The following is a 22500-nucleotide window of genomic DNA, read 5'->3' on the forward strand; positions in this document are numbered from 1 at the left end:
GTACAGCGTGCCCTCAATAACATGCCAAGAAGTTCTCTAGGGGATGTCACTCATTATGAAGTCCTATTTGGGATGAGAATGTGGGTATCTGATCTCGATTGTGAAGGCACAGTGGCGGATGAAAATCCATTTGACATCAATTTATGTTTGGCTGTTTTACAGGATCTGAATGAATCCAGGACACTACTAAGCAACGTGCAAGTCAAACGCACCGCCACTGGGGAAGTCAAATCAGTCACGGTAGGACCTGCCTGGATCCCAAAAGTCGGGGATCTGGTTAGAGAAAAGATCGAGGACAGAAAATATTTTGGGCCATCCTACAGAAAGCCTGTACCTGTACTGGGTGTTGAAGGAACAAGAACAGTACTTCTTCCACCTCTTGCCGGCAAAAAATAAAAGAGATCCGTCTCCATTGATCTGATAAAACCACGCTATCTGGCTGATACTGAATAGTAGGCTTGTGGGCTCCTTGGTAGCCGACGCTCTCCTCTTGCTACCATTAAGGAAGTACAGACAGAAAGACTCATAAGATTCGAAGAGTCGCCAATTAGAAGTAATGGGATTTCTAACAATAAAATGTAACTCATCCCTCTGGAACCAGAACTTGAAAACACAGATGAGATAAATATCAATTTCGCCAAACACCGAAGTCTACATCAATATGCCTCAACAAGAGCCATCAACCGATTCTACACAACCTGCAGAGCTACCAAAGATTGATCAAACTGCATCAGGCTACTTCATCAATTTTGATACCTTCTCTCTTGATCCCACTGAACCCGAGACAATGCCAGCTCCAGTTTCCCGTAAGCAACAAATGGGTGAATTTTACACTTTTCTAAAAAAGACTTACTTGGTATCACCTTTGCTCCAGCTCTGGATAATATCTGCAATATTGTTTTTTCTGTCCTGGATTGGCCTGGTAACTAGCTTTTGCTTACTTATGAATGGAAAATATCTCCCAGAACGCTCTGCAGTATCTAATGTGAACTTGGTACTGAAGCCTCATACATCATCTCATCGTGAACAAAGAGACTTGTTTTCCGTGGACATTATAGCTGTTCCAATTCCGGATGGTATAGTTTGGGACAAAGTTGATTATGATGTATTTGCCCCACTGAACTTTTGAAGATTCCACATTTATTTAAAATTTCTCTAAATGACATAATTACCTCCAGTACATTTTCTGATGATTGGGATTTTTAAACTGTCAATAATATGTTGTCTTATTTAGAAAAATCTGCTGCATTTTCAAGCAATGAAATGTTAGAAGACACATCTGACATTGATAGTATGTGCTGTTATTATCATTATGGTCATCACTTTTTACACAAATCGAGTATCCCTCGTAATGTTTTCACAACCACCAATGGGAGCATTGCCCAACACCGCCGAAAGTTCAAAAACGTTTGCACAGAAATTTTCATATTTTTCAGGGTTAAACACTTCTGACCCGACCTCATATTACTATAAGGTTGCACCTACACCTGCACCAAAATATGCTGACTAACACCAAACAGATTTATTTCCCATCCTTTATTTCCCAACTGTCCAAACAGGGTTTCGACTTATGGAAGGACACAATGGACACAAAATCAGTCTCAGGTTCTAAAGAATGGCGAGTTCAGGGAACAGAAGCACTATTTAGAGCGTGCTTCATTCCGCAACAAATTATATTTCTGAATGAAACTGTGCAACAGACTTCCTGTCTTGGACTAGCCAAGAACAAGGATTTGAACACACCACACCATGATTTCCCACACCTTCACACATCAATTTTACATCAAGTGGAGGGCATACAATAGATGACATCATACAGCACAATACATCAGACACCGATTGGAAGGGATGGTTAGTTTGGCCTACAGACACAAACAGATGTCAATCAAGATTCCAGGGTACCACCGAAGGGTTTAGTATCCATAGGCCATACCCATGATATGTACAAAGATAACATCCGGGGGTAGTGACATCATATAGTGTTGGGAAGTTGTGCCTCGATTGCGTAAAAACCTCGACACTGTCCTAGGTGACAGAGTACTTATCCTTACTCTCAGATGAGGTGGATTTAAGGGATTTTTTACTAGGTCCCCGAAAGCCACGTCAGAAACGTTTCTATTATGCTGTCTATAATGAAATGTGGAAAACCTCTCAACAAGAAGCTGCGGCGAGACTTCGTGAAATAGATAAGATTAACCTAGATAAGGCGTTTGCAGTAGTTGACAATGGTTTGACTACATTAACATCCAGGATTTATTCACTGGGCAACATTGTATCTTCTGCTATTGATATACTAGAACAGGACTTGTCCATTCTACAACACAGGCAATCTCAACTAGGTTCTATTATGCTATAAAGCTGGACGCTGCGATCATTGTGCGCTGGATATGTGTCATGGCGATTTATCAACAGTACGTCTCAATTTTCAGCGTACAATCTAACTGAAAAACAGATTACTAGAGCACAAAGAGGAGCAAAATATACAATGCTGCGTATTGAAAAACTTGAGAAGTTACCTTTTACTGTGGCAGAGTCGCCATCAACAGAATGGTTGATTCATGGCCATATAACATTACCAGTCACTACTTTCCAGTTTCAATATTGCCTAGAACGACAGGCAGGCAGATATGAAGCGATGGGTAGGAAATTCATCACGGAATCTTGGGAATTGCCGTAGAGATTTTGATGTAGGAATGGGGACACAGAAGTGTTTTAGTGGTACCAACTGTGAGAATTCTTTAAGTGGATCTCTCATATGCCAGGATATCATGCTTTACGGGGCCTGTAATGGTTCAGTTGCAAACTTATCCTGCCACTTGAGAGGTTCCCCAGCTGCCGTGATCAATCCGATGTTCAAGTTATTTTCAAATGGGAGTTCCTTGAGGCTGAATGATCAAGGTTGTTGTGGGATGCTCCAAGGCATCGTATATCTTATCACTGTAAGCTCCAGGGTTACTTGCTGTATGCAAGTATTGTTTCCACCGACCACACAATCAAGGAGGCGCCGCCATGGCCTTCATTGAATGTTTCCATTATACGGTTTGATACTATGAGCAGAATGAAAGCCATGCTTTTACAGCAAACCGTGCCCTTAACCCCTGCCCGAGAAACTTATGATCGTCAGGTTGCAACGGTCCTCGGCTGAGGTACAGGCACTGATACAAACAAACTGCCCATTCCATTTCACAGAAATAGTACAACTTATCTTTAACATGTCTTATACAACAGGTATTGTCCACTTAATTAAGACCATAGGTTCTGGACTGTTAGGCAACTTTCATACAATCCTCGGAGTTGTTCCAAACTTTATACACTTCGCATTCTGAAGCATTTTTTTTTTTTTTCGATGATCCTATTTATAATAGCAGGTATCCTGATTGTCCTTTTTCTGCTACAAAATGGACGTCCCAGTCACCAAGGAAAAGAAACGCACGCTCTTGGAACACCAATTGATACCTGATTGCATGGTAATCCATCTGGGCACACCTCGTCTTCGAGAACTGACCGAGTCTTGGTTCTTGTCATTTAGACCAGTCTTGATCGACTGTATTCTGCCTGTTCTCTGATGCCTGTTTTAGGGACAAGAATGCATGTTCGATATCTGTCTAACACTTCTAACAATTGTGCCTCCAGACGTTGATGCTTTACTGGACCCGATAATGGCCCATGTTCTGCAGTGTCCTCAGCGTATTCCAATGTTGATGTCTGTATTCTTAGAGCCTCCACGGGATGCTTCAGCTCCTGTTGGGAAGGATACCGGCCCCTCAACAAATACTCAGGCCTCGGATGACACTAGTAAGTCCCCAGCAACGGCTGTGGTGAATGCGGAGGAACATCTGCCCTCAATTGACCTGATCTGCGAGGTGTTACAAGGAACGTTGTCTGCGATTGAAGGCAACAGTAATGTTGCGTCTCCCAGCCATGACACAAACATTTGGCTCATAGTGTGCTGGGAAAATTCGGCCTTTTTCCAAAACAACCAAATTTGGAATTTTAACAAGACACTTTGTCTAAACTGCATGGCTTTCAGTCTCTCATTGTTCGGACTATGTATACAAACATATTTGTTACAGACTTTTATTGCATGCATAATTTTCTTTTTAGAAATTTTACCTTTTTAATCACTATTTTTCATAGACTTATTAATAGTTGTGTATCATGTTTAGCCGTAGTAAGTCGTCCATTCAGATGAGGAGTGGGTGTTATGTTCCATATAGGTACCCCAATATAGGCTTAGGAAGCAAGCTAACCTTTCACCTATATTCTCCCCTACAAATACACTGTATAACAATTCTTAGTACTAACCTTTTACCTAGTTCGGAAATGTCCAAAGATGACAAGGGGTTTTCTCCGAAAAGCTTAAGCCTCATTCATCATTATGCATGAGGATTCTTGGAATCACAGCAGATCAGCAGGCCTACTGTGTCCTGCATAATAACTATGTATAAGGATCATTCCTTCCGTCATCCTAAATCCGACATGAAACAGCATGGTAAATTTATCTAGGTGGTTCCGCTTTGGGTATATATACACATCATCTCCTGCTGACGTGAGACGCTGAGGCTCCTGCATGCAGACACTACGGCTCGCAGTGGTATGACATCCCTCACGGGGTGTCCATCTCGACACCAAGACGGGGTCCCACAGTCTCTCACTTCAGGTAATGGGGTTGACTTTATCCTAGAGGGATTCTTGGCTTTACACCAACATACATGCTAGGTACATTCAGGTACATCTAGTTAGGGACGCATTGCAGGAGTACGCATTTTACTGTCATCTATTTCATATACTAGCCTGTATTCATTGTTTTAGCATGATGGTAGAAATCTACCATCCATTTACTTTATTAGTGCTTATAATAATGTATATCCGTTACTGTCTAATGGTTGTTTCAGCACAACTATTTTACACTAGAATGTCGCTATTTCAATAGATGCTTATTGAAAAACGTCCCCACCTTTTATTCTGTGTCTCTTGCTGAGAAAAAATGAGCACGAGTGACTGAGCGAAAAGTAGTACACGGTTTCCACGATTCTGAGGGATCAGGGTTGTCATGTTCAATAGTTGCCAAGAACTATACTCACCTTGGTAAGAGGGGTTTCTAGTGGCGCTGTCAGCTAGCTGGTATACAGGCTGACATATCCGCTAGGGGTGTCCAGAATAAGTCTGACTCCAATCCTACAGTATATGTTGTCTAAACGTGCAGATCCTATATAGGTTTGTAGGAACTATACGACAATACCTCATAGAGAATAGAAACAGTAAGGACAACAGTGAAGAGATGAACAGTGAAGGGAAAGAAGTGCAGAGCGAAGACAGCCACCATACCTTATAGTGAATAGAAACAGTCAAGCGAAACAGCTTAGGCAAACACTGAAGAGAAAAAGTGAAACAGAGAGAGGCAAGGAAAGGAGACTGAAACCGTAGCTCACAGTGAATAGGAAATGTGAAGAGACACAGTTAAAATTAACACTGAAGAGAAACAGTCAATTGAAAGAGGTGAGGAATGGAGATTGCCAAACAATGAAGGTCAACTAACAAAGACTATAGACATTCCTATCACATCACAAAAAGTAGAGAAACAGTAAGAAAACAAGTTACTTACCTGTAACTGTAGTTCTCCAGTATTGGACCTTTCATAGATTCAAATGCCTGAATCATTCCCCGTCGTCGAGACGGGAGTCTCCGGTACATAAAAAAGCATTGCTTAGTATTATAGCAAACTGAAAAAAGGCCTAGGCCCATTTTCCTTTGCAACCCATAACCTTTGTTATGTAAAAAAGGACTAAACTTGTCCCTGAACCAATCAGAGCCTCTCACCCTCTAGAACACTCCTGAGAGAACCTTCTGCCCCTCAGATTTTCGTGCTAAATCCGAGGTGAGCCTCTCAGGGGAGGAGGGTGGGTTGCATGTGAATCCATGAAAGGTCCAATACTGGAGAACTACAGTTACAGGTAAGTAACTTGTTTTCTTACTCCAGTATTGGAGCCTCTCTTAGATTCACATGCCTGAATCAGAATAGCGAGCAGTAAATAAATGCACATTTTTTGTTACCCAGAATCTGAATCCAGGAAACATATATGGTGTGATAAAGATGGTATCTGTAAACCAAATTCCACATATCAAAAATACATTGCAAATGGTAATACAATAAACAACAATAAAATGTGCAAAAGTATATAATAAAGGAAGGAGGGATGATAAAGAAGGCTCACTGCTACTGGATAAGGTTCTTCAGCACCTCTTCTCCCACCGCCACATCTCTCCCTGTGGCTGCATCCAAGCAGTAATGCCTGGTGAAGGTGTGCGTACTCGTCCAGGTCGCCGCCCTGCAGATATCCTGGATCGGTACTCCTGCGAATAGAGCAGTAGAGGTGGAGACTGCTCTTGTAGAATGTGCACGGACTCGTGCATTCAGAGGTCGTCCAGCTGCCTGATGACAATACTCTATGGCACTGGAAATCCATCTGGCAAATCACCTTTTTGATAAAGGGAAACCCTTCCTGGGTGCGCTGAAGGCAACAAAAAGTTGTGAAGACTTGCGGAAAGGCTTAGTTTTCTGCAAATAGAACTTCAAACAACGCTGGACATCCAGCGAGTGGAGAGCTCTTTCCGCCGCTGTTGATGGTTGTGGAAAAAATCTTTTGAGAATTAATGGTTCGTTCAAATGAAAGTCAGTTGGAACTTTAGGGATGAATCTTGGATTAGTCCTGAGTATTATTCTGTCCTCTTTGAACTGCATGAAAGGCTCTTGGACCGTGAGAGCCTGAATCTCCCCCACTCTCCCGGCTGAAATGAGCGCAATGAGAAGCGCAACTTTCCACAAAAGAAATTTCAGCTCTGCCCTGTGAATTGGCTCAAAGGGCTGTTTCATCAACTGGGAAAGAACAACGTTCAATTGCCAGAGAGGTGGTGGAGGTTTTATTGGAGGGAAAACTCGGAACAGACCTTTCATAAATTGTTTGATGACTCTAGCAGACCACAGAGATGGACCAGAGGCAGTTCTTCTGAAGCATGAAATTGCAGCTAGGTGTACCTTTATAGATGCATGAGCCAAACCTGACTTAGACAAAAGCAAGATGTATGGAATAATCTCGTGAGCTTCTGAATGCAGTGGATGAATGTTAGACCTTTTGCACCATAAACAGAACCTTTTCCACTTCATCCGATATGTTTTGTTTGTACTATTCGCTCTGGCTCTAGATAGAATCTCCCTGCACTCCGTAGGGATGTTCAGATGCTGAAATTCACAGTATTCAGGAGCCAGGCTGCTAATTGCAGAGATTTCGGATCCGGATGAAGAACTTCCGACTGGAACATTGTCAGCAGAGACGGTATCGTCTGCAGGCAAATCGGGCGCTCCTCTGACAGTAGAAGAAGCTCCGCAAACCAATGTTGTCTGGGCCACCACGGAGCTATCCGGATTAACCTGCATGGTTCTTTCTTGATCTTCATAAGAACCTGCGGCTGGAGGGGAATTGGAGGAAAGGCGTAGGCAAAGATGCCTGACCATGCCATCAAAAACGCATTCCCCCAAGATCCCCGTTGGGGAAGCCAGCTTGCGAAGAACCGGCATTTTCTGTTCTCCCTTGTCGCAAAAAGATCTACTGTCGGAGTTCCTCATTTCTGGAAGACGTTGTTCAAAATCTCGTTGTCGATCTCCCATTCGTGACAGACAGACTTTAGTCTGCTTAGAGTATCCACCTTGGTGTTCTGGTTCCCTGGAAGATGTTCCGCTGTAATGGATACTTTGTGTCGTAGAGCCCATTCTCATATCCACTGGGCTTCCCGAGACAGGGAGAGTGATCTTGTTCCTCCCTGTTTGTTCAAATAGTGCATTGCTGTTGTGTTGTCTGTTCTTATCAACACGGCTGCACCTTGAATCCTTCGCAGGAACGCCAACAATGCTAAGCGGACGGCTCTGAGCTCCAAAAGGTTGATATGCAATTGCTGTTCGTTCGCTTTCCAGCGACCGCTGACCTGCAGATCCTGAAGGAATGCTCCCCATCCTTCCAAGGACGCATCTATCGTAACCACCAATGGAGCTAGTTGAGTCAGGAAAGAAAGACCCTGCGAGATGTTTCGTTTTCGGGTCCACCATGTTGCCACGTGGATCATGATCGGCGTCACTTTGATTATATCCTCGAAGGATCCGGTCACTTGATGCCACTGAAGATCCAACTGCTCTTGTAACGGACGCATCCGTAGTCTGCAGAAAGGTACGAGGGGAATGCAAGATGACATCGTTCCCAGCAATGACTTGTACTTGCGTACTGAAAGAGACCTCCTTTTTATAAACGCCTGGGATAGAGACATTATTCCCCGCTGTCTTTCCTCGGAGGGGAACGCTCTGTTTACCTCCGTATCCAGAATTGCTCCCAAGAAAGTGATATTTCTTGATGGTTGCAGAGTTGACTTCTCCTCGTTTAGAGTGAGGCCTAATCTGGCAAATAGTTCTATGCAAGCCCCTGTTGACAACCGGGCTGACGCTGCCGATGGAGCCTTGACTAGCCAGTCGTCGAGGTAAGGAAACACTTGGTGTTTCTGTCTCCTTAGAACCGCTGCCACTGGAGCCAGGCATTTTGTAAAAATCCTCAGGGCTGATTTCAGACCAAAAGGAAGCACCTTGAATCGGTAATGATCCTCGGCCACCACGAACCGAAGGTACTGCCTGTGGTAAGGATAGATTGGGATATGGAAATACGCATCCCGTAAGTCCAGTTGGGTCATATAGTCCCCTGGGTTTAACAGCAGCAGAATATCCTGGAGGGAGATCATTCTGAAGGTTTGATCCTTGAGGTAAGTATTTAGGGATCTGAGATCCAAAATGGGGCGTCCTTGAAGAATGTTTTTCTTGATCAGAAAAAACCGGGAATAAAATCCCCTTCCTTTCTGGGAATTCGGTACCGGTTCTATTGCTCCCTTTCGGAGCATTGTCCGAATTTCTTGACGCATCTGATGTAAATACTTGACCTCTTGAAATCTTGGTGGTGTACAAGGGGGGATTTCCAGAAACTCTAGAGTATGACCGAATTGTATTATGTGGAGGACCCATTGGTCCGTCGTTATCTGCTGCCAATTTTGAAGATGATAGGAAATTCTTCCACCCAGGGGAATATGCGACATATGAGGAATAGGTGTCACCAGACTGTCATTGTCTTCGGGTGGTGTCTTTCCCTTGGCGACCTCCTCGACCTCTAGGAGTAGATTTTGTGAAACCTCCTGTCTGTCTCTGTGAATATTGTTGACGATATGGCTGAGATGATGTGGAGTAGGAAGAATAGCGGCCTTGTTGATAACCCCCTCTATAAGAGGTTTGGCTCCTACCTCTTGAGCCACGAAAAGGAACTTTTCTATACTGTAATGTTCCCAGAGATTTCGCTGTTTCCGTATGCTTCTTGATACTCTGTAAGGCCTCATCAACATGCTTTCCAAACAGATCTTCCCCATTGAACGGAAGATCCAAGATCTTATTCTGGACTTCAGGCCTAAAAGATGTTGCTCTCAACCATCCTTGTCTGCGTAAAACAGCCACTCCTCCCAGAGATCTGAATGTCCATTGCGCAATCTATGACTTCAGCCGAAGTCCTTTCACCTTCCTGGAGGATTTTCCTGGCTTCTTGTCTGTCCGCCTCAGGTATGCGGTCTATGTATGGTGATAGGTCGCAACACATTTGCCTATCATACCTGCCCAGGATGGCTAGGGCATTTGCCGCCTTGACCAGAAGAGCAGACATGGACGAAAACCTCTTCCCTGCATTATCCAAGCGCCTACCCTCTCTGTCCGGTGGCGCTGAAATTGGAGCAGACGGATTCCTTGATTTTTGCTGCGCCGCTTGAGTTATAACCGAGTCCGGTTTGGGGTGACCTAATAAACAAGCTGGAGCATCCGAAGGCGCTTTGTATTTTTTGTCCAGCGTAACAAGCACTGGAGTAACCGTTGCCGGCGTCTCCATAACTTTGAGACCTTCCTCCCATAGATGACACACAATTGGAAGAGATCTAACCGTCTTGCGAAACGGTTCTTTGAAATCATATAAAAAGCATTCTGCTTTATCCGATGACATATTGAGCACAAATCTCTGCGCGGCTCTCTCCATCAGATTATGGAACCCTCCAATGTCCTCCGGAGGGGAGTCCACAGGCCTCGGTGAAGGAGATGAAGGGGACGGAATCAGATAATCATCCCATTCCTTACTAGGATCTGTTATCTCCCCCTCCTCCTGCTCCTCATCGTCAGATGTGTCTAGAACCAGTTGTGGCAAAGGTGATATTGGCCCAGGAACCGGTACCTCCTGTCTGCGCACTGGTGTACATGGAACAGAGTGTGACGGAGCCACTGGAATCCTTTGGGTAGAATTAGGCAAAGGATGCCTCCTCTTGTAATCATCCAACATGAACTGCAAATCCGTCAGTAGAGAAGCTAGAACACTCACCATCTCATCCTGATCATGTTGTCGGGGGCGGTCCTGATAACCCCCATACTCATCCTCCCAGTCATCCTCCTGACATTTAACATGTAACTGAGAGGGGCTACTTGCATAACCAAACGGACCCTCATTATCATCCTCCTGCGAATCCTCCTCCTCCAATAAATGTGATGGAACCAGAGGCGTTACCTTACTAGGAGAAGTAATGTCCGGGGTAATCCTTCTTTTCCTGGCAAAACCCGCTTTTCTGGGGTATTTTCTCTCGTCGACGAGATTGCCATAGTAACCGCCGACGACACCGTCGTCGACGCTGTAGACATCGTCGTCGTTGACGATGCAGTTGTCACCGTCACCGACGGTGCCGTCGACGACGTAGTTGTGGTCGTCATCATTGTCGTCGACGCTCTCGTCGTCGACACTGCCGTCGACGATGGCATCGTCGACGAGGGTATAGGTGTAATAATGACCTTTATCTCACTTTTCTTCGTCGACGACGCTACTTTCTTCGTCGATGATCCCGTCGACGATGTAGATTTTTCTAATTTCTCCTCAGGTGAAGTAGACGCTGGCTTTTTAAGCGTATGTCTAATTTTAAGGGGTGATTTTGAAGGCTCAGAACTTGTTTTCTTTGAATGCTTTACCCCTGAAGCATGACCCTTGCTCTCCTTTTCCTTAATTTGAGGAGATTTTGAGGGACTGCGCTCTGAAGACCCAGATGTGGTCTTTTTAAGAGCCTTCTCAGGTTTCTCCCCTGAGGTATGAGCCTGAGGAGATCTACCTCTCCTCTGAGACCTCCTTGAAACAGTTGATGCCTCATCACGGTCACTAGACACAACGTCCTTCCTGGTTTTAAGTTTTTGGAGCCAAATTAACAGCCTGCCTTCACGATCCCTCAGAGTCTTATTAGAAAAGGTAAGACATACCTTACACTCCTTCGCCTGGTGGTGTGGGTAAAGGCAGTATATACAGTCTTTATGAGGATCGTCAGTATATAACCTCTTCTTTGAACAGGTGGCACAGGCCCTTAACAAGCCCTTCTTCTCCTTATCAGCCATTCTCCAAAAGATGATGTAGAAAATTCAGTTGAAAAATCTCCTCAATCTAGAACCAACTGTACAATTTGAGCAGAGCTCAAAGGAGATTCCCTAGCACAACGTGCGGTAGAAAATCTGAGGGGCAGAAGGTTCTCTCAGGAGTGTTCTAGAGGGTGAGAGGCTCTGATTGGTTCAGGGACAAGTTTAGATCTTTTTTACATAACGAAGGTTATGGGTTGCAAAGGAAAATAGGCCTAGGCCTTTTTTCAGTTTGCTATAATACTAAGCAATGCTTTTTTATGTACCGGAGACTCCCGTCTCGACGACGGGGAATGATTCAGGCATGTGAATCTATGAAAGGCTCCAATACTGGAGTAAAGAAAAATAGTTAAGAGAAACAAACGGCAGACTGCCACAGTACCCTGTAGCAACTAAAAATTGACTAGAATCAGTGGCGAGAGATGATGAAACAAGTCTCTGATGCCTTACCTCATAGTACAGGGGCACCTCTTTGGGCTTCTTAGTTTTGGGATTCCCCAGCTCATTAATCTGTGAGAAAAGTAAAGAGCAGAGCAGTAAATAAGATATAACTAAGTCAAATCTAGAGTTCTTTCTACGGTATCTTCTTTTGCAAGTGCCTCAAGCATCGCATACAGGTAGCTATGCGCTCTATAAGTGCTGTATAGAATAGAAAAGAATAGAACAGAATGGACACTCCATGGAGTCAAGGTTTACCATCATGAGAAATGATCTATAGTGATAGACACCCTGTCGTGACCATGGGTCTGGTCTCGATTGTCGACTAATGGCAATGCAGACCAGCTCTCCTCAGATGTCTGGCCACATACCACGCAGACGAAGGATGGTGGAGATCTCTTATTTCTTCATATAGCCATATATAGCGGCGGGTTACATATATAAAAATAACAAACAATGAGACAGCTGCATAACTAACGCTTACTTACTTGCAACGATAATCCCCCTGAGTTGGTATTCTCCAAGGGTTCATGTGATATGTCTGGCATGGCTGTCGAACCTCTTCTCGTTCAGGGCGACAGAAGTGTAGTTAAATCTTCTCATTGGCCGTCATGATACCTTGATGCCCACCCACGGAGCCTCATGTGCCAAACAAAGTGCAGCAGGCAGTTTGTGCAACGCTGGCGACTAGCACCACCTGCCGAGCTCCGGCCTGGAGATTCTGGGGCTTGCGGTATAGTGACCCTTCGTCGTGTACTATTCTGAAGCGTCCAGAAGCTTTACATTGTGACTGAGCCTGGGCCATCGCGCATAGCCTCACATGAGTAGGACCCTCTCTCTGAGCTCTTCAGAAATGGAGCTTGGGCCTGATTTAGATCTCGCCGGACGGTTCACTTCATCACAATGGTGACGGATATCCTGTCTAAAGAAATAGAAACCCTATTATATCCTATGGGAGTTAGATTTTGGCAGACGGGATATCTGTTACTGTTGCTGAGTTCTAAATCAGGACCCTTGTCTGGTGTTTTTTTTTTTCTGAGTTTTATATATCGCAAATTTGACCCAAAAGTATCAGAGTGCTTTACATGAGCACCAGTTGTGCTAGAGATGGATGCATTCGTTTTGTTAGGCATGGGGAAATTAAGTGATTTGCCCAGAATCACAGTATGTTGAGCATCCCTTGCCGATACTCGAAACCAATTCCCCAACTTTTGAGGTAAACCGCTTAAACCATCAATCAATCAATTAAGGAATTTGTAAAGTGCACTACTTTAGGCCAGCGGCTGCAGCACTTTGAAAATCCCCTTACAAAAATTCGAGCAACACCGCATGCACTTCACATTTGTCTTCACTGACTCTTGGGGAGGTTCTCGCGGCCCAACTTAAGGTCACCTAGAGGGCGACAGGATCCTCCCATGAAAGGGAAGGAAGCTTCACATTTGTCTTCACTGACTCTTGGGGAGGTTCTCGCGGTCCAACTTAAGGTCACAGAGGGTGAAGGATCCTCCCATGAAAGGGAAGGAAGCTTCACATTTGTCTTCACTGACTCTTGGGGAGGTTCTCGCGGTCCAACTTAAGGTCACCTAGAGGGTGAAGCATCCTCCCATGAAAGGGAAGGAAGCTTCACATTTGTCTTCACTGACTCTTGGGGAGGTTCTCGCGGTCCAACTTAAGGTCACCAGAGGGTGAAGGATCCTCCCATGAAAGGGAAGGAAGCTTCACATTTGTCTTCACTGACTCTTGGGGAGATTCTCGCGGTCCAACTTAAGGTCACCTAGAGGGTGAAGGATCCTCCCATGAAAGGGAAGGAAGCTTCACATTTGTCTTCACTGACTCTTGGGGAGGTTCTCACAGCCCAACTTAAGGTCACCTAGAGGGTGAAGGATCCTCCCATGAAAGGGAAGGAAGCTTCAGATTTGTCTTCACTGACTCTTGGGGAGGTTCTCGCGGTCCAACTTAAGGTCACCAGAGGGTGAAGGATCCTCCCATGAAAGGGAAGGAAGCTTCACATTTGTCTTCACTGACTCTTGGGGAGGTTCTCGCGGTCCAACTTAAGGTCACCAGAGGGTGAAGGATCCTCCCATGAAAGGGAAGGAAGCTTCACATTTGTCTTCACTGACTCTTGGGGAGGTTCTCGCGGTCCAACTTAAGGTCACCTAGAGGGTGAAGGATCCTCCCATGAAAGGGAAGGAAGCTTCACATTTGTCTTCACTGACTCTTGGGGAGGTTCTCACAGCCCAACTTAAGGTCACCTAGAGGGTGAAGGATCCTCCCATGAAAGGGAAGGAAGCTTCACATTTGTCTTCACTGACTCTTGGGGAGGTTCTCGCGGCCCAACTTAAGGTCACCTAGTGATAGCCTGCGACAGCCCCTGGCGGATGTTTATCAGCATTACTCCAACACTGTGAGATGATTCTCCAGAAGGTAATCCATGTCCAGATCATCTCGTAAAGCCACCCCACTCACCTCTGCCTGGAGACTGAACCACAACTGCAGTCAGGCTGTGTAGTACAATCCAATTTCCCCAACTTATGGCACCTGGTCTTCCATAGCCTATGCTCCTCTAGGTGTGCTGGGCTGCTAATACTAGACAGCAGCAGTGAAACCTACAAATCACTTCCTGGTCTGCCTCCCAGGAGCCAGAGAAAGTATGGCCACTTGTCGTGTTGAAATTTTCCAAAGCTGATTGAAATAAACTGAAGACGGTTCCTGCAAATGTGGTCTTTGTCCCCAAAGTTTTAACATCCTCCCGTGTCTCATTGATTGCTTGCCCTGGGGTTTCTCGCCTGGCTCGGACCCCTGTGATCAATTCTGCCCCTTCTGGGGATTCTTCTGTGACTCATGCTACAGAGCTTAGTCCTCATTCCTTTCAGCCCCATGTGAACACCTCCCCTTACAGGTTACCCTGCTCACTACTCACATGCCAACTGCTGCCAGCAATCTGGGACCAGCAGTCTGAGACGCAGCTCTACAGGATAACCGTCCCAAGGTTTGAAACCCTTTCTCCCTGGAAGTCCATGTCTACCAGGTGAGTCATTGACTCCTGTGTATCCCTGTAATCTTTTGTACTGTGCATCTTCTACGCCATGTGCTTCATGTGGTTAATCTCATAGAAGTGGAAGATGACTTTGTTCTCAGTGAGGAGCAGCACCTCAGCCGAGGTGCCTGCCCCTCTTTACTCAACTCCTGCAGTCTGCACCCATGGACCCATGTCAACAACGGGGCTACCACAGGATCCACGGTGGGACACCTCCGGGGGGAGAGAGGTTACAGTAGCCCTCCATAACTCCTAGAGTCTCAGGTACTATTATTGGGGTCTCAAACCATGGTGGCAATTTGTACACTGAGTTTTTGCAACCACTATATTATTTTGCAAACCGAACTACGTACGAATAGGTAGGTTCACAAAATTTTGGATTTGGGAGTGACGTACAACACGCCCTTCCTCATGAGTATTGATGAGGTAGGTTGCACAATGTGACTCACTCCGGTAAGAGGCCATCACAGGGATGGGGGCCTGCTGGGGTCAGTCTGTAATTGCTTTTATTTATTTATTTATTTATTTTTGTTGCAATTCTTTATTAGAAATATTACAGATAGGAAGGGTTCACTATGCTTGGAGCAGTCCGCCCCGGCATTTACAATGAGCACAGACATGGATGACGTAAATGAGGGGTACATTGTAATCATCAATGTAAGGGAAGGGGAGGAGGATGTGGGGGAAGGGGGAGACCCCTGGTCGGGCTGGGGACTATATGTGCCCATGCTTGCAATGTGTAGAGGAACATGGTAAATGATCAAATGTGCAATTGTCGGGGAGGGGGGGGTATTTGTAGAGGTAGAGGGCTATGACATGACCGTGACGTCCCTGGTTGTTGTCCAGTGTCACCGTCAGGGTATGTGTGGGCTTCGTGTGGGGGTGGTTGGCAGGGACGGGGGAAAAGAGGGAGGTGTCCTCTTGCTAGGGTTCTGCAGATCTGCGTAGCCGGGGTGTGTGTGGGGGGGTAAGAGAGGGGAGAGGTGGTAGGGGTGGTATGGGGAGGGGGAGGGTTGTAATGAGGGGGGACAGGCTGCACGTTGGGTTGTAGGGGAGGGGAGCTGGGGTTTAGGAAAGGGACGCGTCTAGTAAAGAGAGATACGGAATGGCAAGAGGGACAGCAAGAATATGGGTGTAAGGGGCGGAGGAGGTGGAGGGATGCGGTATCCTGGGAGGGGGCAGGTCAGTGAATATGTACAACAGAGCTTAATTCAGTCCGAATGTGGTGAGGGTGGGGGGCCTTGATCACTCAATGTAGGGGTCCCCCATTCGGCTTCCGGGTGGAGGAAAAGCACCCATGTCTGGAGGAACAGATTGTAGGTGACTCGTTCATGAGGGATGTATGACGTTACAACGCATACATTTACATCGCGGTACACTACATCGCGGTTTTGACAACGCAAGTCGTTACAACGACTTGCGCTAGATGGCGCTCTAGGACAAGGAATAGGACTTCGGAGTAGTATAATTTACTATTCCAACTCCAGTCTACGTTCAGTAGGGAAGGTGTTGGATAATAAATTATACTATTCCTTGTCCTAGAGCGCCATCTAGCGCAAGTCGTAACGACTTGCGTTGTAAAAACCGCGATGTAATGGCATCGCGATGTAATCCCCGCGTTGTAAACGATGTTTCCCGTTCATGAGAGGTGTAATTGCTTTTAAATAAAGTAAAGACTTAAAAGAAAATACAGCCCGTTTTATGGGCTGCATTTAAAAAAAGAACAATTTACTCCTCAATAAACTTTTTTCAACATTCATAAAGGGCAAGCGGTCCCAAGAGTTCACTCCACTTTGGTCAATGGATTATCACCTCCATTGTCAGTAACTTTTCATTGTTTTGTGAGTGGATTTTGGCCACAAACATTGAGGTATCCATTTCTAAACATATTTAGCGATTCAGGAAAGTACGTATGACGACTGTTGGACTCGGCCCTTCTGGCAGGTTCCCCCCTGAACTTTTTGCTTTTTATTGGTGACCTGGTGTGGTGATTTTTGGTTTCTGCGCACTTTCCCTGTGTCCCAGGGTAAAGTGCGTGCGTGCTCTGAGTGCATGTGGTGAGATAGGCCTGCCCTCCCATAGGAATGCATGGGGAAGGTATGTGTCCCTAGTAGTTCCTGATGCGTGGGGTGTGCAGGCCCGAGTTTGGTATGTGCGGACTCGTGTGATTGAATGCTGCGCGATGATGTGTGCGGCGTGCATGTACCTAGTGTGGAAGTACCACTTCTAGAAGTGGGCACTTCTGTGTGCAGTGTGTCTGGCGTGTGATTGGCTGGAGCTGGCTGGTGAGCCTGGCTCCAGGAGTCTGGTTGGGTCTGCCCCAGTGGTGAAGTGTGAGATTAGCATGCTGATGGCTGGGGAGGAGTGCACCTTGGACCTGAATAGGGCAGGGCTTTCCCCACACAATGCTGGCTCCGCCCCCTGTGGTGCGACTGACGACCCTAGCCCTGCCAGTGAATAGAGCGAGGGGCTGAGCACCTCAAGGGTGCTCCCCAACCAGCTGCGACTGGTTTTCCCCCTCACCCTGAACCAAGAACAAAGGGTTTTAGTGTATAAAAATGGGGCTGTGTCCCCACAGAAACTGTTCTCTGCCAGGATCTTACCTGAGGGGGGCTGCTGCTGCTGTTGGACCAGAGGACCGCCACTTGGACTACCTCCCTGCCTGGAGGCCCAGTGAGCTGGCTCTGGGTCCAGCCTTGCCCCCCACCCCTGCCCTGCTGCATGCAGGGAAGAACTTTGCTGGACTTAGGTGTTTACTGGCACCCCTAAGCGCCTGGAAGCGCTTTTCTTTCCCCCAAAGCGCTTGGATTTGCCTTGAGCGCTCAGGAGCGCTTTATTTTTGGAAGCCGGTGCCCACCCGGCATTTGCCCTGTCTCTGCCGATTCCGATGTCCACTGGCAGGTGCCCACCCTGCCAGGGACATTGCGGAGCATGTTAGCGGGAGCCTACCCCGCTTTATTAGAAAATCAATATCCCTAGCGGGTGCCCACCCCGCCAGGGACGTTGCCACTCGTTTCTGCCACCTAGTACTGAAATCCGAAGGCGGGAGCCCACCCCGCGCTTCGGAGGAAGCCGGCATCGCAAATCACCGCCGCAGCCCGGAGTCCCGGCCGCGTCATCCCCCTTGCGCGCTGGGATTGGTCCAGCGGGAGGGGGGAAGAAGCCGTCGTAAGGAAGGGAAGCGGATGGGAGGCCACCCCGCGCTTCCCCGGAGGAAGGAAGATCCAGCACGTCCCTACGCAGCAGCGTCGCTGCTGCCCGGCAGGAGGGCGGACGGCCACTGCCCCAGAAGCAGAGACGACGCGGGAGTCCCCGGAGAACAGCTCGGTAGGTGCGAAGGACTGGGGGGACTCCACGCCTGTGTTGGGAGGTATGGTGTGGGCCCGTGAGCCCAGTGAGGCTCCCACGCACTCGGGGGCATTCTGGCATTTTGTTCAGAGCCGTGAAGGCTCCAACGAACGGGGGCAATTTGTTTAAGAGCCTAGAGGGCTCCAACGTTACCGGGGCATTTCTTCCGTGTTCGAGTGGCCCCAGATGGCAGCGGGCCACTCCCACCTTGCCCCACAGTAGTTTACAGAGCCACAGATGCGTAGGGGGCTTGTTTTGTTGTTTAGAGACCCGAGGCTCCAAAAAGGCGCACTGTTTGTATTAGAGGGTCCCGAGAGGCCCCACGTGACTGCGATACTGGTGTTCAAGGCACAGTGGTGCCCCAGTTCAGTTCCACAGCTGCCCAGCACTTAGTGGGCAGCTGCAACGTTTAGGTTGGGGGCCCGTGGCGCTTGCGCCAACTGCGTGCGCAGTCTTGCCCTGACTCTGCATTGTGGATTGCGCCTCCTGCGCAGTCTTCACCTAAACCTTACTGGGACACAGGGCGTCCTTGCCCCTTCAAGGCCAGTTGGCCTAGGGACTGCCACAGTGGTGGCTAATGTGAGTTTTGCGCTATTGTTCCTAACCTGCACCTCTGAATGTTATTTTATGCATCATGTGTTTTCCTTTTCCTACACCTCTGAATGTGATGCATCATGTGTAATGTGCGTTTACCCCTGCAGGTATTGTGATACTTAGGTGGTTGTTTTCTCCCTAGTACAGGTGGTGCTAGTGAGGTCCTGATTCCCTGCGCAATATTTTCCTAAGGTGGTTAGGGTTGCGTAGGTGGTACTTACCTGATACCAGTAGATACTGGTTGTGTTCTACATGTACACTTGGTAATTTGTGTTATGTTCTAAGTGCTAATTCCTGACAGTAGTCCATGTGGCCCTGTCCCCTGTATATATAATCCCTTGCAAATTCTGCCCGTGCCTGTTGGCACATTGTAGAGTGTGTGTTCTTATCTAATGTGTTTGTGGTATAATACAAAGGCTATTTTTATATAATACCTTGTGTGGAGTTTCCTTTGTGGTGGGCCTTGGGTGTTGTTGCTGGGTGCGCGCGCAAACGCTTTACACTTCGCCTCCGGGATAAGCCTGATTGCTCGTGCCAAGCTACCAAGGGGGTGAGCAGGGGTTATCCTTGGCGTGTAACTTCCTTGCCCTGACTAGAGTGGTGGTTTCTGCCTGACTTTGGCGCAAGCCTTAGCCAACCAGAAATCCCATTTCTAACATTGGTGATCAGCGGTGGGATTTGGACTTGCGTTTGCGCTGTACCGCAGCGGCAACTGGCCGCACTACAAAACTCTGCATTTAGATAAATCACATGGTATAGGGATTATTGTTTTAAGTTTGTTTTTAAATGTCATTTCTTTGGAAATGTGTTTCTTGTGCACTGTGAGTTAGGTGTCCCTAGCTTGGGAGGGTAGATCATCCCCCCAAGTGCATTGTGTTTTCTGGATTCACCAGAGGGTGGGATCCAGTGGTGGCAGCGTAATAGTGTCCAGTACATTTGTTCCCCGCCCTGCGCCCAGAGTTGGTACCTGTGTCACTTGTGGTCAGGTTGAGGAATCAGGGGTGGTAGAAACTGCCTTACCAGTCCGAGGGGAGGGTTGTGTGTGGATGGATGGTGTGTGGCACTAGGCAAGTGAGTGTGAGTTCTCTGGGTTAGAGAGCTTGCTGAATCCTTTTTGTGAATTGTGTACCCTGTGTTAAGCGCAGACCCCTAGGTTCCCTGTGTGATCTTTTCTCTAGAACGTCTGCCAGAATGGAGCCTGCTTGTGATCCCTATGAGCTAGCTTGGCGCCAGAGGCAGGAGTTAGGAAGGTCCCGTACGGAGAGAGAGTCCGACACTCTGTACGGACTTCAGGACCACCTGGTCCTATGGCAAAAGGGTCCATGGGACCTTGAGCACAGTATGGAAAGGGCCCGGGCCTCACACCTGGAGGGTGGTGGGTCTGTGGGGAGCCCTGAAGCTTCAGAAGAGGAGGAAGAAGATGACAGTACCTGGACGCCAGTAGAGAGTGAGGACCCCATAGGTAGGGCGTCCCTTGCTGGGTCCAGCGTAGGAGGCAGCGCCTCGTCCCTTTCCCTGTCCCCAGAGGAGTGGGAAGATAGGAGGAAAGAAAGGGAGCACCAGCTGGCATTAGAAAAGCTCAGGTTAAAGCATGCACAGGCTATGGCGCAGCTGGAGGTCAAGAAGCAACAGCTAGAGACTGAGAGGGTCTTGGCGCAGGAGAGGATAGAGGAGGCTGAGAGGGCCTCCACCAGAGGCAAAGTAGCTTTGGAGGGTAGACTATCCCCTGCGCGCAGTTTTAATTTTCTGGGCTCCCCAGGGAGGGTTGAGTCCAGGGGTGGCAGCCATACAGATTGCAGTGTAGGAAATCCCAATCCCAGTCCCCCCAGTCTGGTACCTGTTTCCCAGGAGGAGGAGTTAAGGTTGAAATTCAGGGGCAGTAGGAAACTGTCTCACCAGTCTTGGGAGGAGTTTGTGGATGAGTGTGAGAATGCACTGTTTGATTGGATAAGAGTTCCCGCAGGATATGATTATGATAAACTGTGTGATCTGGTTCTCAAAGAACACCTGCTCAGTTGTTGTGTGCCGGGGTTGCGCCAGCACCTGTTGAGGTGTGGATTGTCTGCGCCATTTGAGCTTGGAGATGAAGCAGAGCGCTGGGAAGGTGCTAGAGGTTCTCTAGAGTCATTAGGGAGTGACTCCAAAAGTAGTGGGTCAGGTATCTTCCAGCCCAGCGTGGTGGAAGCGGCTCAGTGTAGCCCAGCTAGGTCCCAGGATAGCGAGGAGGGTGTAGGGGCTCACTGCCTGGCTCAGTGGAGCAGGAGTGAGAGGGTGACCGAGGGTCCCCAGACGCACAAAACCCTGCCTCAGGACTTGGATGGTTTCATGAGGGAACACCAAGTTGGGGACCTAGGCTGTCCTGTTACTCCACTTGAGGAAGATCTCTTAGTGAGTAGAGGACCTGGAGCACCTGTAACCAGGGCTCCTGTGGTTCTAGTGTCTGGCAGTACCGCTCCGGTAGGGAGGGTACAGGAGTCGAGTGTGAGGAGTGACTGGGGGGACTCCACGCCTGTGTTGGGAGGTATGGTGTGGGCCCGTGAGCCCAGTGAGGCTCCCACGCACTCGGGGGCATTCTGGCATTTTGTTCAGAGCCGTGAACGGCAATTTGTTTAAGAGCCTAGAGGGCTCCAACGTTACCGGGGCATTTCTTCCGTGTTCGAGTGGCCCCAGATGGCAGCGGGCCACTCCCACCTTGCCCCACAGTAGTTTACAGAGCCACAGAGGCGTAGGGGGCTTGTGTTGTTGTTTAGAGCCCCGAGGCTCCAAAAAGGCGCACTGTTTTTATTAGAGGGTCCCGAGAGGCCCCACGTGACTGCGATACTGGTGTTCAAGGCACAGTGGTGCCCCAGTTCAGTTCCACAGCTGCCCAGCACTTAGTGGGCAGCTGCAACGTTTAGGTTGGGGGCCCGTGGCGCTTGCGCCAACTGCGTGCGCAGTCTTGCCCTGACTCTGCATTGTGGATTGCGCCTCCTGCGCAGTCTTCACCTAAACCTTACTGGGACACAGGGCGTCCTTGCCCCTTCAAGGCCAGTTGGCCTAGGGACTGCCACAGTGGTGGCTAATGTGAGTTTTGCGCTATTGTTCCTAACCTGCACCTCTGAATGTTATTTTATGCATCATGTGTTTTCCTTTTCCTACACCTCTGAATGTGATGCATCATGTGTAATGTGCGTTTACCCCTGCAGGTATTGTGATACTTAGGTGGTTGTTTTCTCCCTAGTACAGGTGGTGCTAGTGAGGTCCTGATTCCCTGCGCAATATTTTCCTAAGGTGGTTAGGGTTGCGTAGGTGGTACTTACCTGATACCAGTAGATACTGGTTGTGTTCTACATGTACACTTGGTAATTTGTGTTATGTTCTAAGAGTGCTAATTCCTGACAGTGGTCCATGTGGCCCTGTCCCCTGTACATATAATCCCTTGTAAATTCTGCCCGTGCCTGTTGGCACATTGTAGAGTGTGTGTTCTTATCTAATGTGTTTGTGGTATAATACAAAGGCTATTTTTATATAATACCTTGTGTGGAGTTTCCTTTGTGGTGGGCCTTGGGTGTTGTTGCTGGGTGCGCGCGCAAACGCTTTA

At 47.7% G+C, this 22500-nt stretch overlaps 1 protein-coding gene across 1 annotated transcript in view; it reads right to left on the minus strand.

Moving 5' to 3' along the window:
* Positions 1–22500, minus strand: part of SPAG17 (sperm associated antigen 17) — a 1802643-nt gene that overhangs the window by 1483142 nt on the left and 297001 nt on the right. The window contains exon 3 of the mRNA XM_085620708.1: positions 11954–12013. Within this exon, the coding sequence (XP_085476834.1) occupies positions 11954–12013 (60 nt within the window). The remainder of the gene's footprint in view (positions 1–11953; positions 12014–22500) is intronic.

This window comes from Triturus cristatus, chromosome 8 (assembly GCF_964204655.1).
Source record: "Triturus cristatus chromosome 8, aTriCri1.1, whole genome shotgun sequence".
In the NCBI taxonomy this organism is placed as follows: domain Eukaryota; kingdom Metazoa; phylum Chordata; class Amphibia; order Caudata; family Salamandridae; genus Triturus; species Triturus cristatus.